Source organism: Hydra vulgaris, chromosome 12, assembly GCF_038396675.1.
Source record: "Hydra vulgaris chromosome 12, alternate assembly HydraT2T_AEP".
NCBI lineage: Eukaryota > Metazoa > Cnidaria > Hydrozoa > Anthoathecata > Hydridae > Hydra > Hydra vulgaris.
This window is the reverse complement of record NC_088931.1, coordinates 12,247,405-12,260,826: the sequence shown is the minus strand read 5'-3', so window position 1 is coordinate 12,260,826 and position 13,422 is coordinate 12,247,405. Positions and strand designations below refer to the sequence as shown.

At 28.0% G+C, this 13,422-nt stretch overlaps 1 protein-coding gene across 1 annotated transcript in view; it reads left to right on the top strand.

Moving 5' to 3' along the window:
• LOC100199552 (probable lysosomal cobalamin transporter) overlaps positions 1-3,749 on the top strand; it is a 65,628-nt gene extending 61,879 nt beyond the window's left edge. Inside the window, exon 14 of the mRNA XM_065812200.1 lies at positions 3,328-3,749. Coding sequence (XP_065668272.1) covers positions 3,328-3,447 — 120 coding nt within the window. The 3' untranslated portion in view covers positions 3,448-3,749. The remainder of the gene's footprint in view (positions 1-3,327) is intronic.
• Positions 3,750-13,422: the final 9,673 nt, after the last annotated feature.

Here is a 13,422-nt window from a genome sequence, read left to right as displayed (position 1 = left end):
TTGCAAAGAAAACTGATTGTAACTTCTTCTATAACAGAATTTGAATATAATACCTTTTCAATACAATGCATAGTCTTTTTTGCTGTTCTAAATTTAACTAATACAAAGTCCTCTTCTTTAGGGTTAATATCGCAATCACAAAAGTCATCTTCTAGAATTATTAAACTTTTCCCATCTAAGATCTTCAAATGCTCTAATACTGAGCTATCTTTTTTAGGTGGTTTTTTATAATTCTTCAGTAAACTAGCTTGTATTTCTTTGGTAATTTTGACTATATTTTTATTGCAGGATCTTTTCTCAATCCAATCTCTCTCAGGAGTGTCTGTGGTAATCATAGATCGAACCGTCTTACTTTCCTTTCTTTTAAAATTATTTTTTTTAGCTTTAGGAAAGTTTCTAAATTGTTTAGGGCTGATAAAAAATGTGATGATATAGACGGATCAAGCATGACAACATTAGTATCAACTGGTTTATTTGAATCAAAAAGAAGTGGAGATGGCAGTATGTTCAAATCTTTAATATTAAAAGCAGTGAGGTTTCCATTTGTTGAAAGATATGGATAAGCTAAATTCTCAGATGTAATTTTTATGTTATTCTTATACAACTATTTTTAACATCAAAAGATCTGTTTGTCACAGAACTGCACATAAAATCAATATCTGTAAACACGTTCCTGTCATAAGGAAATATACCTGTTATTTTAAATGCAGCTATAATGTTAGAAGGTGTTATGGCTTATGGATTGTGGAGCATCCATGAATCAATTGCTGCATTATATGCAGTTTTAAATGATCCCATAACACCTACATCAAGAGGCTGTAACTTGTGTGTGGAATGAGGTGGTAATGTCAAAATGGTCACTCCATACTTCTTTGCTTTATTTAATACTGCTTTGGATAAGTGAGCTTCGCAGTTTTGATTTTCCTGAGCACTAAAGAAAATCCATCATTAGTAATGATGGATTTTCTTTAGTGCTCAATGAAAATCTTATAAAGTGCTTCATAACATTCAAAAAGATTTCACTGTTCATTCATCCTGTTTTACATGCGAGTCCAAGAGATCCAGAAGGAGCTCCTGACAACATATGCTCCTTGAAATGCACTCATGGAAAAATAAGTACTGATGGAAGATATTGTCCAGAAGCACTGGTTATTACACAAGTTGTGACAAGGGTTCCTCTTTCAGCACTTGTAACTTTGCAGACACTTTTAACTCCTTTTTTTGTAAGAACCTTAAAATCAAGTAGTTTTTTAAAAAAAACAAATTAATAAAAATTCACAATTTATTAAAAATTACAATACTTTTTGTGGGTTCTGCACAGTAACAGTTCTAGTTTCATCGAGATTAAAAATCTGTGTTCCATTTGTGATCTTGCAAGAACTTATAGCTTCATTATGGGCATTAAATGATGTTGCTCTAGAAAGCGAACATCCTTCAGGTTTTCTAACAGACAAATCTAGATGTCGTTTTCTAAAATTGTTCATCCATTCGATGCCTGTCATTGAGTCCTTGTACCACTTTTGTGGAATACTAATTTTATTAATAGTTGCCATCTCAAAATCTATACGTCAACATTCTTTTATTGGAAGGCCATAGAACATTTTTGAGCAAGTTAGAATATATTCCTTCAGTTCTAGCTCTTGCTCATCTGTGAATATTTCTTTAATATAATAGTTTAATTTAATATAATATAGAGTCAATCTAATATTTTCATCGACCAGCATTTTTTTCCAATAACAACAAAGTGTTGCATATGGTATGTTGGACGTTTTTGCTGTATCTCTACTTTTTCCTTTTTGGATTAAAACTAATGCTTCTTTCATATCTTTACTGGAAGTTTTTGCTTTTAAAGAAGTTCTTCTACGCACTTATTGTAACACTTGAAATATTTAAAATCAAACTTGATGTTTTTACGCAAAAGACAACACTTTTAACGTAAAACTTACACTAAGTACCAGTGAGCCTCAGTTCACTCATACCCATGAAGGAATGGCTCGTTCCTCCCCAAGCTATGCAACTGGACTAAAGTGTTTAATTTACAATAAGTATGAGGTTTATGAATAAAAAACGATTTGTTATAGATACTAAATTGTTTATTAGTTTTTTTTTCCATAACTATCTTATGTCTTGAAATAGCAGATGTATTTATTAAAGAACTTTCAAAAAGTACCAAAAATTTTACATTTGGCCAGTTTTAGCTATGGGATCAATGATTCATTCCTACCCGTGGCTTACTCCTACCCAACCTCCCCTACCTTTTCTAATGTTGATCTGACATTCTCAGCTATAAAAAGTTTTATTTTACCGAATAACACTGGACACAATAATAACTCTATTATTATTGTGTCCAGATTTAGTCAACACACGCCCCACTGGTTAATGAATATTTATTGATAGAAAACATAAAAACACTTAATGTGGATTACAGCCTCTTGGTCCTCAGCTGACGACTTGGTAACCTAAATAAAGTTTTTACATTTAGGTTTTTTTAACTGTCTTTTTAGTTTTAATTTTAATTTGGCATACTAAAGATTTTGTTATGAGACAAGGGATGATATTAGCAGATTGTTGATGATGGATGATGACAGCAGATGATGGTAGAGATGATGGTAGCAGATGATTGGTTTAAAATACTGAAGTCTAAATGTTTGAAAAAAATCATTTTTTGTAAAATTTACTTTTTTTTTGTAACTTTTGCAGCTGCTGCAATTATACAGGGAATATTTTCATAGGCCTTTACATTCTATTGGTCAAGAGCTTAAGACAAAAGACTGTCTATAAGTCTTACTTCTGTCTTATATTTTCTAGAAGTGTCTGTCTACTACTCTTGTGTGGCCTAAGCTGTTTCCGGCTTCATTTTCTAATTAGACACACCATTAGGTTAAGTTTAAAACAAATTTTATAACTTTTTCCACGTTAATCTAATTTTACAGAACAGAACTGAGTATTTTTATTGTGTCGATCAATAGTAAAATTAATCTTTGGGTTTATGAGCACTTTCCATACCCACATTTGAGTGAGGGTTTTATATCAGATTAGTTTAAATGATAAAGATAAAACATAAAAACATAACTGGTAGTAATTATAAAGTATCAACGTAATAAAATGGATGTTAAGTTACCAGCGACATCAATTACATTTCCTAGTCAGAAAATTCTGCCGGTGGCAATAGCAACACTGTAAATATGCCAGTGGTTCCATTGTCGATGTCCACCTTTGCATATTCTATGGCGTCAAATTATACGTTGACTTTGAAATATATTACTCAAAATAAGTTTATTTGTAATGATATTTTTCTCATTTTAATTAGTTGAATTTTTTTATTAGGTGTATTATATTGGACTGATATACAACGTAGTAGCCATGTTTCGAAAAAAAACCATAGCAGAAATTCTTAGCAGTGACGAAGATTCAGAAGAAGATATGCATAGGCTATTAACAGCCTGAACATTGGGTTCCTTAAAATATGAAACTTCATTTTCTTCAAAAACTATAAACATTGTGTATATTCTAATAAAGACTTTTATGAAGTTTTTTTTCTTAATATTTTTATGGTTAAACATTTATCCTTTTCGTTTTCTTTTTCTATTTATTTTTTAAATAATTTTTTCACAATCTTGTAAATACCAGTGTTTTCATATATCAGTATATGAATATATTTAATTACTTGTGTTTTATATGTTTAAGTTAAAAATATCATTATAAAAATAGTTGTTAACAATCATGTCGAAATATTTCAATAATAATAATATTTAGTTATTTTGATGTATAAAATGTTAATATTGCGGTTGGTATTTAAAAAAAATATTAATCAGTAATAATGATAAGTGATAATATAATAATATAAAAGTAAAAAAAACCTTAAATTAACACGTCAGAATTTCGGGACCCCTTCCCTAGTCAAAAAGTCTTATTGGATCCTATAGATCATAAGATATGCAGTACGACCTTAGAATTGCTCTGGGATTAATATTATATTCCTGTAAGAATATTAATGTTCCTATAGAAATTTTAAAATTTCTTTAAAATCTACAGGATTCCTATAAGATTAAACCAATATCGTATAGGAAATTACTCAACACACAGTAGTCTGAAAAATTTGATTTTTGACAGGACAAAACAAAAAAAATTTAACATTTTTTAATTCGTGATTAACTTTAAATTTATAACCTATATACATATATGTATAGATTTTTTTTAAACAAATGTTATAGTATAGAGATTTGTTTGAAATACTTTTTTGAAAAAAGATTTTCTTTAAAATTTAATTTATAATAATTTTTTATTATTGTATATTTGCATAAATTATTTGTTTGAAATTAGCATAAAAAAATACTGCGTCCGTTCCACGATTTAGGAATTTTTTTAAAGGTTTGCTAAATTTGTACTGTATTATTGTAATTATATTCTAAAAGTACAAATTTAAGAGAGAAAAAAATTTAATAAATTAACGAAATAAAGTACTACTCATAACAATTTACTTTTTTTTTGTTTCACATAACTTATCACATTTCGTCTTACAGTGTGAATATTTTTCAATGCCAAGCCTCAGTGGCGTGACTAGGGGATGCGGGCTGCACCTAGTGACGCTATCACAACCTGACTCAGAGCTTATGCTCTATATGCTCCTGTTAATTTATTTTTGGTTTTAATTTTTTTCTTTATAAATAACTTTGCTATCACACAAAAATCGTTTTTTATTCAATATCAAAAGATTGTATTAAGTATTAAGCCCCAACTTTTAACTGAAGACTTTTTTTTTTTAAAAATTCGACAACTCGTGTTGTCGGCACTGTTAGTGAAAGTCTAAAAGGGGTGACACCAAATGTTTACCGCACTGGGTGATACCAACGACACTGCCAAGCCTAATTTAACAAATACGGATTATGCTTTACAAGAAGAACTTGTAAAAGTAGGTTGGAGCCTGAAGTTGAAATCTCAACCTCCGAATAGTCCAGGCTTAAATGTTTTGATGGTTTAATTAGTAGAAACAGCTTTTAATTAGTAGAGACACACTTGGTAGTGTATTCTCAATACTACAAACATGTTTGGAAAATATCACGATGTCAAACAGAAACAACTTTTGTATAATTACTCATATATATAAAGAAAGTCACCATAAATTCCTAAATCCATAAATCCCTATCCATAAATGACTCCCCATAAATTTAAAACGTAATGCCAAAGCCGAGGGGGACACAAAAAAATTTTTAATTATATTTATTAACTGAAATAAAAGTTATACAATAATTACTATTCTGCTATAAAACTGTAATATTTTTTAAGCTTGTGACTTGATCGTCTATATTCAAGTACCATATATATATATATAAATATATATATATATATATATATATATATATATATATATATATATATATATATATATATATATATATATATATATATATATATATATATATATATATATATATATATATATAATTTAAATGTAGACATCATGTATAAGAGTATGTAAATTATTTTTTATAAACCTCAATAAATACGAATTTCTCTCGATATTAAATTTAATTTTTAAAAGAAATTTTCGCTGGATTGTTGTGATCAGCGTCTTCAGCTTAAAAGTTTTTTTTTTTTGTTAATATTTTATTTTTAAAACGGCAGTTCTGTTTTATGTCAACGGGATGGTTTCATCTTTTTCTGACGTAAGTGCACCAGAAACGGTGTCCAAAATTTTGTTGACACACATTGTCATCATAAATTCATCTAAATTGATATTTTGTTATTAAGTTCCAGACTTAACATAGTTCATGCCCTTTGGTCACATGATGATATAACAGATGCTCTTGAAGAGCTCAGAGATGGTGATTATGAGATTGAAACAAAAGGACATATCCCTTTTTAGCTTTTCTTTACTTTTAGAGCATTCTCTTAGTTGATGTTAAGGATGCACAAAAGTTTCTACAAATAAAAGGACTACCGCTAGATCATTGTGCCCTAAAGACGGAAACGTTAGCGATGTTTCTAACCCAAGAATGAGGTACAGTTGTAACGGAAGCAAGTATTTATGCCTTGAAGATATGCCAAACATACAATATTGCAACAGAAAAAAGAGTTTGCCGAAAAGAAAGAAAATGCCGAATGAACAAACCAGAGATGCTTGCTTAAGTCTCGTTGATGAAGTTAGTCGAGAACAGTTCGAAGTTGTGGATAGGCTGCAAGCAGAAATTGTGAACCACTCATTTAATTTGCAAGAACTTGAGAAAAGTTTGTTTCTTTAAAACTGCAGTATGGCTGAGTGGGGAAAATAATGAGTTCCTTAAACGCCAGATTGAATATATGTGCAAAACTTACAATGAGTTAAATCCATTGGAAATGTTATTTGTAGTGAATCGTCTTCGACTTTATAGGACAGTGTTCCAAACAAACACCAAGATAGATCCGCAAGAGTTAAAGAATTTGAGTGCTTTAGAAGTCTTGTCTTGGATTCTCAAATGGTACTGGCAAGTGTACCAAATTTTCTTTGGCCATAAGAATTTTTTTAACAATAGCTGTATCAGTAGCTAGTTGTGAAGCAGCTTCTCAAAGCTAAAATTGATAAAATAGCTAAAATTGATAAATAAAATTGATAAAAGCTATTTTAAGCTAAATTGATAAAAAGCTAACGATGAGACAAGAACGCTAATCTAGTTTGGCCATTTTATCTGTTGAACATAAAATTTCAACAAAATTAACTTTGATAAAATTATTGATAGTTTTGCATCACTGAAAGCTAGAGGTGCCCTTCAACTTAAATAGATTTACGTCTTAAACAGTATTTTTTCATTAATTTGCAGATCAATAACTATCTTGCAAGTATGATAGCTTAGAATAATCATATGTTAAATTGTTTGAAACATACTTCAATATCTCAAATTATCTGTAAATATACAAGAGAAATATAATTACATTATAGCACAACATTGTATTTTCTTTTATTTACACAGTTAATATATGTATATATATATATATATATATATATATATATATATATATATATATATATATATATATATATATATATATATATATATATATATATATGTATATATATATATATATATATATATATATATATATATATATATATATATATATATATATATATATATATATATATATATATATATATATATATATATATATATATATATATATATATATTAGGGTGCATCACAAAATAACAATTTAAAAAATTGATTTTGTCTGACACCTAATTGTGTTCTATATATCAAAAAAACAATGACTTTCAAAAATTTCAGAATAAGAAATATTTTTAGAGGTCCCCCGATACCCTTGAATATTTGACCAGTCCCTAATGATTTCAAAAAAATAGTTTTTTAAAAGTAGGTCATGTTGGGTCTCAAATTAAGTGATATTTTATAAAAATTTTAAAAATAATCATCATTTTATTAAAAGAAATTCACATTAGATTTTACTGCAATAAATATGACATTTTTAAAATAAAAATGAAAAAGGTGCATTTTTTTGTAGTTTTATATATACATAGCAGTGAAATATAAAAAGTTTTTTTTTTTAAATTATTATTTTTGAAATTTTTTAAAGATTTTGCTTAATTTTAGACCCAACACGACCTACTTTTAAAAAACTATATATTTTATAAATATTAGGGACTGGTCAAATATTCAAGAGTGTCGGGGGACCTCTAAAAATATTTCTTATTCTAAAATTTTTTTTAGTTAAGTCATTGTTTTTTTTATATATTTTTTTGATACAATTAGGTGTCAGACAAAATCAATTTTTTAAATTGTTACTTTGTGATGCACCCTAATATATATACATGTTATATATTACTGCAAAACACAAGACTTACTGGTACTGAATCTAAAACCTATAAGAAAAGCTCCCTAATGGGAATAAATGGGCGCAATATTTATTTTTGGCCCCGGGCGCAAAATTCCTTGCTACGCCACTGACCCACCGTGTAATCAAGGGTCAAGGTGGGTGGCTTTTTTCAAAAAGTAAATAAAACCGATGACTTTTCAGTTACTTTCAAACTAAAGTTCATCTATTTTTTATACAAGAAACTGGAGATACCAAACATTACCAAAAAATTAACACCTTAATGGGGAGAATTGAAAAGTATTATCTTTCAAAAGGAATGACCTTTGTAAACTAAATTGAAAATTCAAAAAAAAAAACTAAAAAAGTTTAGAAGGGGGCAATAATACCTCACATGCTATCTATAAATATCTATTCAGTTTTAAGTGAAGACATTCTTAGTAGAATTATAAATTTTGAGCTATAGAAATTCAAAAGAATCACAAAAGACTTTCAAAAGAATTATAAAAGACATTAAAAAGAATCACAAAAGGAACAATTGGTTCCTTCTGTGACACAAGTTTCAATAGTTATAACAAAAAAAATGAATATTCTACACAGAAAAATTTCACCTAAAATTAAATAGATATTTATAGATAGCATGTAAAGTGTTATGTAAAGTGTTATGTAAAGTGTTATGTAAAGTGTTTTGTAAAGTGTTATGGGTCCTAATTTAACGTTTTTATTTAACTTCATATTTCGTTTACAAAGATCATTTTGAAAAAATAGACTTTTCAATCTTGCCCACGTTTTCAAAAATTTTTCTACATATTTCTAGTATATTTTGAACACATATGATCACCTAATAATTCAAAATAAAAAACAGCTGCATATAGTTAAATAAAGGAACTTATATTGATTTCAAAGAACACCGTATTGAAACTAAATATTTTAACTAAAATATTTATTTTTGGTTAATTTTTTTTTTTTTAATGTTTTCGACATTTAGTTTCATATTCATATTAGACAATATCTGACCAACAAAACCAACAAATTAAAAAAGGTTATCAGATTTGGATTCAGCATGATCGGTTTATTGTATAACATCAAAGTTTTAATATTCGGTTCATCGACGAAAATATTACCTGGAAACATATTGCCTATATTGGCAATAAAATATCAAAAAGTATTGGAATTTTATACTAATCTAAAATATCTAAAATAAATATATTTAAGTTTTATACAAAGTTAGTTAAATTACGCAAATATCGCATGGTGTAGTACTTCTAAAGGCAAACTAGATCTATACACTCTATAAAAATAACAAACATATTTTAAGAATAATGAACTTTAATAAAATAAATAAAAAAAACTTTTTAAAAATAGCTTTCTATTCAATCGACTAAAAAGTAGAAAATAACTTTTTTCTGTTTCTGGTACTCGTGGAAATCATGTACTTAGTAATAATCACTTTTGTAAAGCCAATACTGGAAGACATTGAAGGCAATTCATGTACGTATGTAAACAAACAAACTCATCGAGGTAAAGGAATAAAAAGTTTGGCGTCTTTTAAGTCAGATGCTTTCAAAATCAAATTCGTTTTAAATGTACATAAAGCTAAAGGCGCCAAACTTTCTATTCCTTTACTTCGATGAGTACGAGTACCAGAAACGAAAAAAGTTATTTTCTACTTTTTAGTCGATTGAATAGAAAGCTATTTTTAAAAAGTTTTTTTTATTTATTTTATTTTCTACTTTTTAGTCTTGATAAAATTGAATTATTACACTTATTGATTATGATTAATATTCAATAAAAATTTATTTTGAATTCTGTATATAATATTAACAAAAATATTTAGAGCATATTTTTTTTTATTATTAATTTAAATGTTGGTTGGGTTTTCTTCTCGGTTGATGTATTTGCTCTTTTTTGGACGCATTTTTATTTGTCTGAAATTAACAAGTGGAATATTTTTAAAATTTTTAATTAAATTTATATTGATACTTAACACTTTTTGATGCCCTCTCGGTTTCCGATATTTTTTTCGGAGTTCCAGATCTAACCAACGGGGAGGTGGGGCATCGTAAATCTAAAATACTTATTGAATCAAATGTAACAAATATAGCTATTGTTAGTCGGCAAAAGATTATTTGTAAAATTTCAGGGCTGTACGATCAAAAGAATTGCTTCAAAAAGCGCAGTGAAGTTTTGGCCTCCACAAAAAAAAAATGCGGACTCGTCAGTGAGTGAAAAGAAAGCTATAAAAATAAAAAAATACTAAACCAGTTTTTGAAATTATAAGGGTTTACAAAAAAAACATTTTTCCTGTTGCATGAGATATTTAAACTGATTTTTATGTTTTTTTAAACGCTGAATCCAAATATAAGGTCCGTTTTTGTTAGCAAGCACTAGTTTTTTTGCAATAACCAATTTATCAAATTTTTAAAAATTATGATTTTCATAGGTATTTTTATTTAATAGTTAAAAAAAAAGTAACCATGTCATTGTTTTTATTAGATCAAATATATAATATGATGGCTTCTACAAATCGACATAAGTGCAAGCATAATCCTAACTCATTCTGTTATATCTACTATACACTTGTTCGACAAAAACAAAACATTACTAATTTTGTAAAACTAGCATATAAATCGTATTTCGATGTTAAACTTGGCGACCAAGACAAAATGTGGGCTCCACATACTGTGTTCCATATTTGTGAAGAAATTCTTCAAGATTGGAAAAAAGGAAAAAGAAAGAATTTACCTTTGTAGTCCTCATGGTATGGAGGGAACCACTAAATCACAATGACGACTGCTTTTTTTGTCTTTTTGTTACTGGTATTGGCAAAATAAAGAGGCAAAAAAAAGCTTATCCCAACATTCCTTCTGCAATTAGACCAATTCAACATTCTAACGAGATTCCATTTCCAATTTTTAAAGGTTTCTTTTGTCAGAAGATGAACAAAGCATGTCTGCTTCAGAAACAGAAGAATTTTTACCAGATTTGGAAGACTTCTCATATAATGCTAAACAATTCAATTTGCCTCAGTGTTTTAGTCAGATAGAACTGAATGACTTAGTTTGTGATTTAGGACTTTCTAAGCAAACAGCAGAAGTATTAACGTCACGTTTATAGGGAAAAAACCTACTCGATAGCTTTGCAAAAGTTTCTTACTTTAGAACAAGAATTGAAACCTTCTTCCTTACCTAGATGGGAATATATGTCCAGAGTTCGTTTCGAACCTGGATCTCCTGCTTCTAAAGCAAGCGCTTGCTTTAGAAGAAGGAGATATTTATCGATAGCTCAAAGCGAAGTCTCAAAAGCGTCATTTTGCACAATGGAAATATTTTTGGTTCTGTACCAATGGTCATTCTGTTTATTTGCGAGTAACTTACGAATACATTAAAATGGTGCTTAACTTGATTAAATATTAAGAACACAACTGGATTATTTGCGTAGATCTAAAAATGCTTAACTATCTACTTGGTCAGCAGAAAGGTTTTACAAAGATTCCATAAATAAATACACAAAATACAATTATATATAAAAGAAATTACGAGTAAAAAGTAAAAAATAAAGCGTTATAAGATAAAAATTAAGATAAAGAACGTGGAAACTCAAAGAAGACCAATCAAAGAAGACCAATCAAAGAAGACCAATCAAAGAAGACCAATCAAAGAAGACCAATCAAAGAAGACCAATCAAAGAAGACCATGAGGTCTTGTCACGTAGAACCGCTGAAAATAGAGCCAAGACTTTTTTTTACCTTTTGTTTACCTCAATATTTTTGTTTTGTTTACCTCAATATTTTCCCTCTATTGTAATGTTTTTTAATTACTTATCACTTATCATTAAGCTGTAGGCCGTTAGTAAAATAGCTGGATTTTGCGATATTGGAAGCGATAGCTAAGTAGTTTATTGGTACTAGAATGCATTTTTTCAATGTTACTAATCTTCCAAATTATTTATTTATTCAAAATAAGCTTCTTCATAAAAACATTTTTAATATGACTGGTCTACCAAATTAACTTTATTTATTAGAAATAATCTTCTTCATTAGATGCAGTACTTGGCCATTATAGCGTTTACTTCATTCTTCATTAAAGAAAATTCTTCATGTGATGTATAATATAACATATTTAATGGAATCTTTTTCATCTGTTCTTGTGTACGGTTGTGTTGGTTGGTTGTATATAGTCTTCTGGCAAACCGGTTGGTTGTAAATATACACACACATTCAGGCATACATACATATATACACACAAATACAAACAGGTTGATTGTAAATATACACACATACATATAAACATACATATGTACCCAAATATACAGTTATACTTCCACGTACATACCCACAACATATAGATGCACACATACATAAATATATACAATTTTTACAAGATGTATTTAATAGGATTATTTCACACAAAATTTCATGCTGGACTATCTATCATGTAAGTACTACATAACTTTTAAAGATATCCTTATGGACTTTTAACTAGCACATAGTCTTGATATCATAGAAAGTTTGTTATATTTTATTAACTGCTATTTTGCATCATTGATTTCCCAGAGTATAATATAAGACTATAGATAAAAAGTTTTCGCATATATTAGTGTCAATATAATAACTTGACTCACCCTTATAACCTTGAATTTTTTCAAGACATCTAAATTTGTATAAACGGATAACCGGATTTAATCTGTTTGTCGCTATTTTACGATCCTTTCCTTTAGTATGAAAAAACAAATGCAAAAAGTTACAATAATATATATATTTGTCTGTTTTTAAACTTGTGTTTATTAATACAGCTTTGTTTTCTCTATAACATAGATTTTCTCCATAACATAACATAGATTGCCCATAAACACACGGGGAATCATTTTGTGAAGGTTGAGAATAATCACAATGTTTTTTCTATCTTATTTATATATATATTTGTTTAAACAGGATGTAAATTTCAAACTTAAAAGCAAACAAAAACTAAAAAATTAAATTAAAATTAAAAAAAAAAAAAAAAAAAAAAAAAAATCTATAAAAAAAAGCAACAAGAAAAAGCAAGTAGTTGTAAAACTTACAATACTTAACAAAACTTACAATCTTAATACGCTAAAAAATATTTTATTGAAATTTGAAAATTGTCAATGAATTTTTGACAAAACATTTTTTTTGTCAAAAAAGTCATTGCCTACCAATAATGGGTTGGGGAGGCGATTTTATGACATTGACATCAATTATAGGATACAAATTTTTCTACATCAAAAAAATATTTCAAAGTTCTAGCTAGAAGTTTTCGAATCTCAAAAAAAGTTAAAAAAAAAGGAAGAACTAACCAACCAAATATTTGTTTCACTCAATAAAAGCAAAATTTAATCAAATTTTAATACATTTATTAAAATTTGATTAAATTCATTGGTTCGTCCACACCACACAATAAAAAAAATCCTTTCCTAATCCAATAAAAAAAAAACCATGCACCTTGCCCCTTTAGTATATCTTACTTTTTACAAAATATAACGATTTATAAAATTAATATTTATTAAAATTCCGCAAAACCAGCTTAATACAACGCCTGGACCGACTTAAACTCGCAAACAAATGAAACACTTTGTGGTTAGCACTAAAAAAATTGAAGC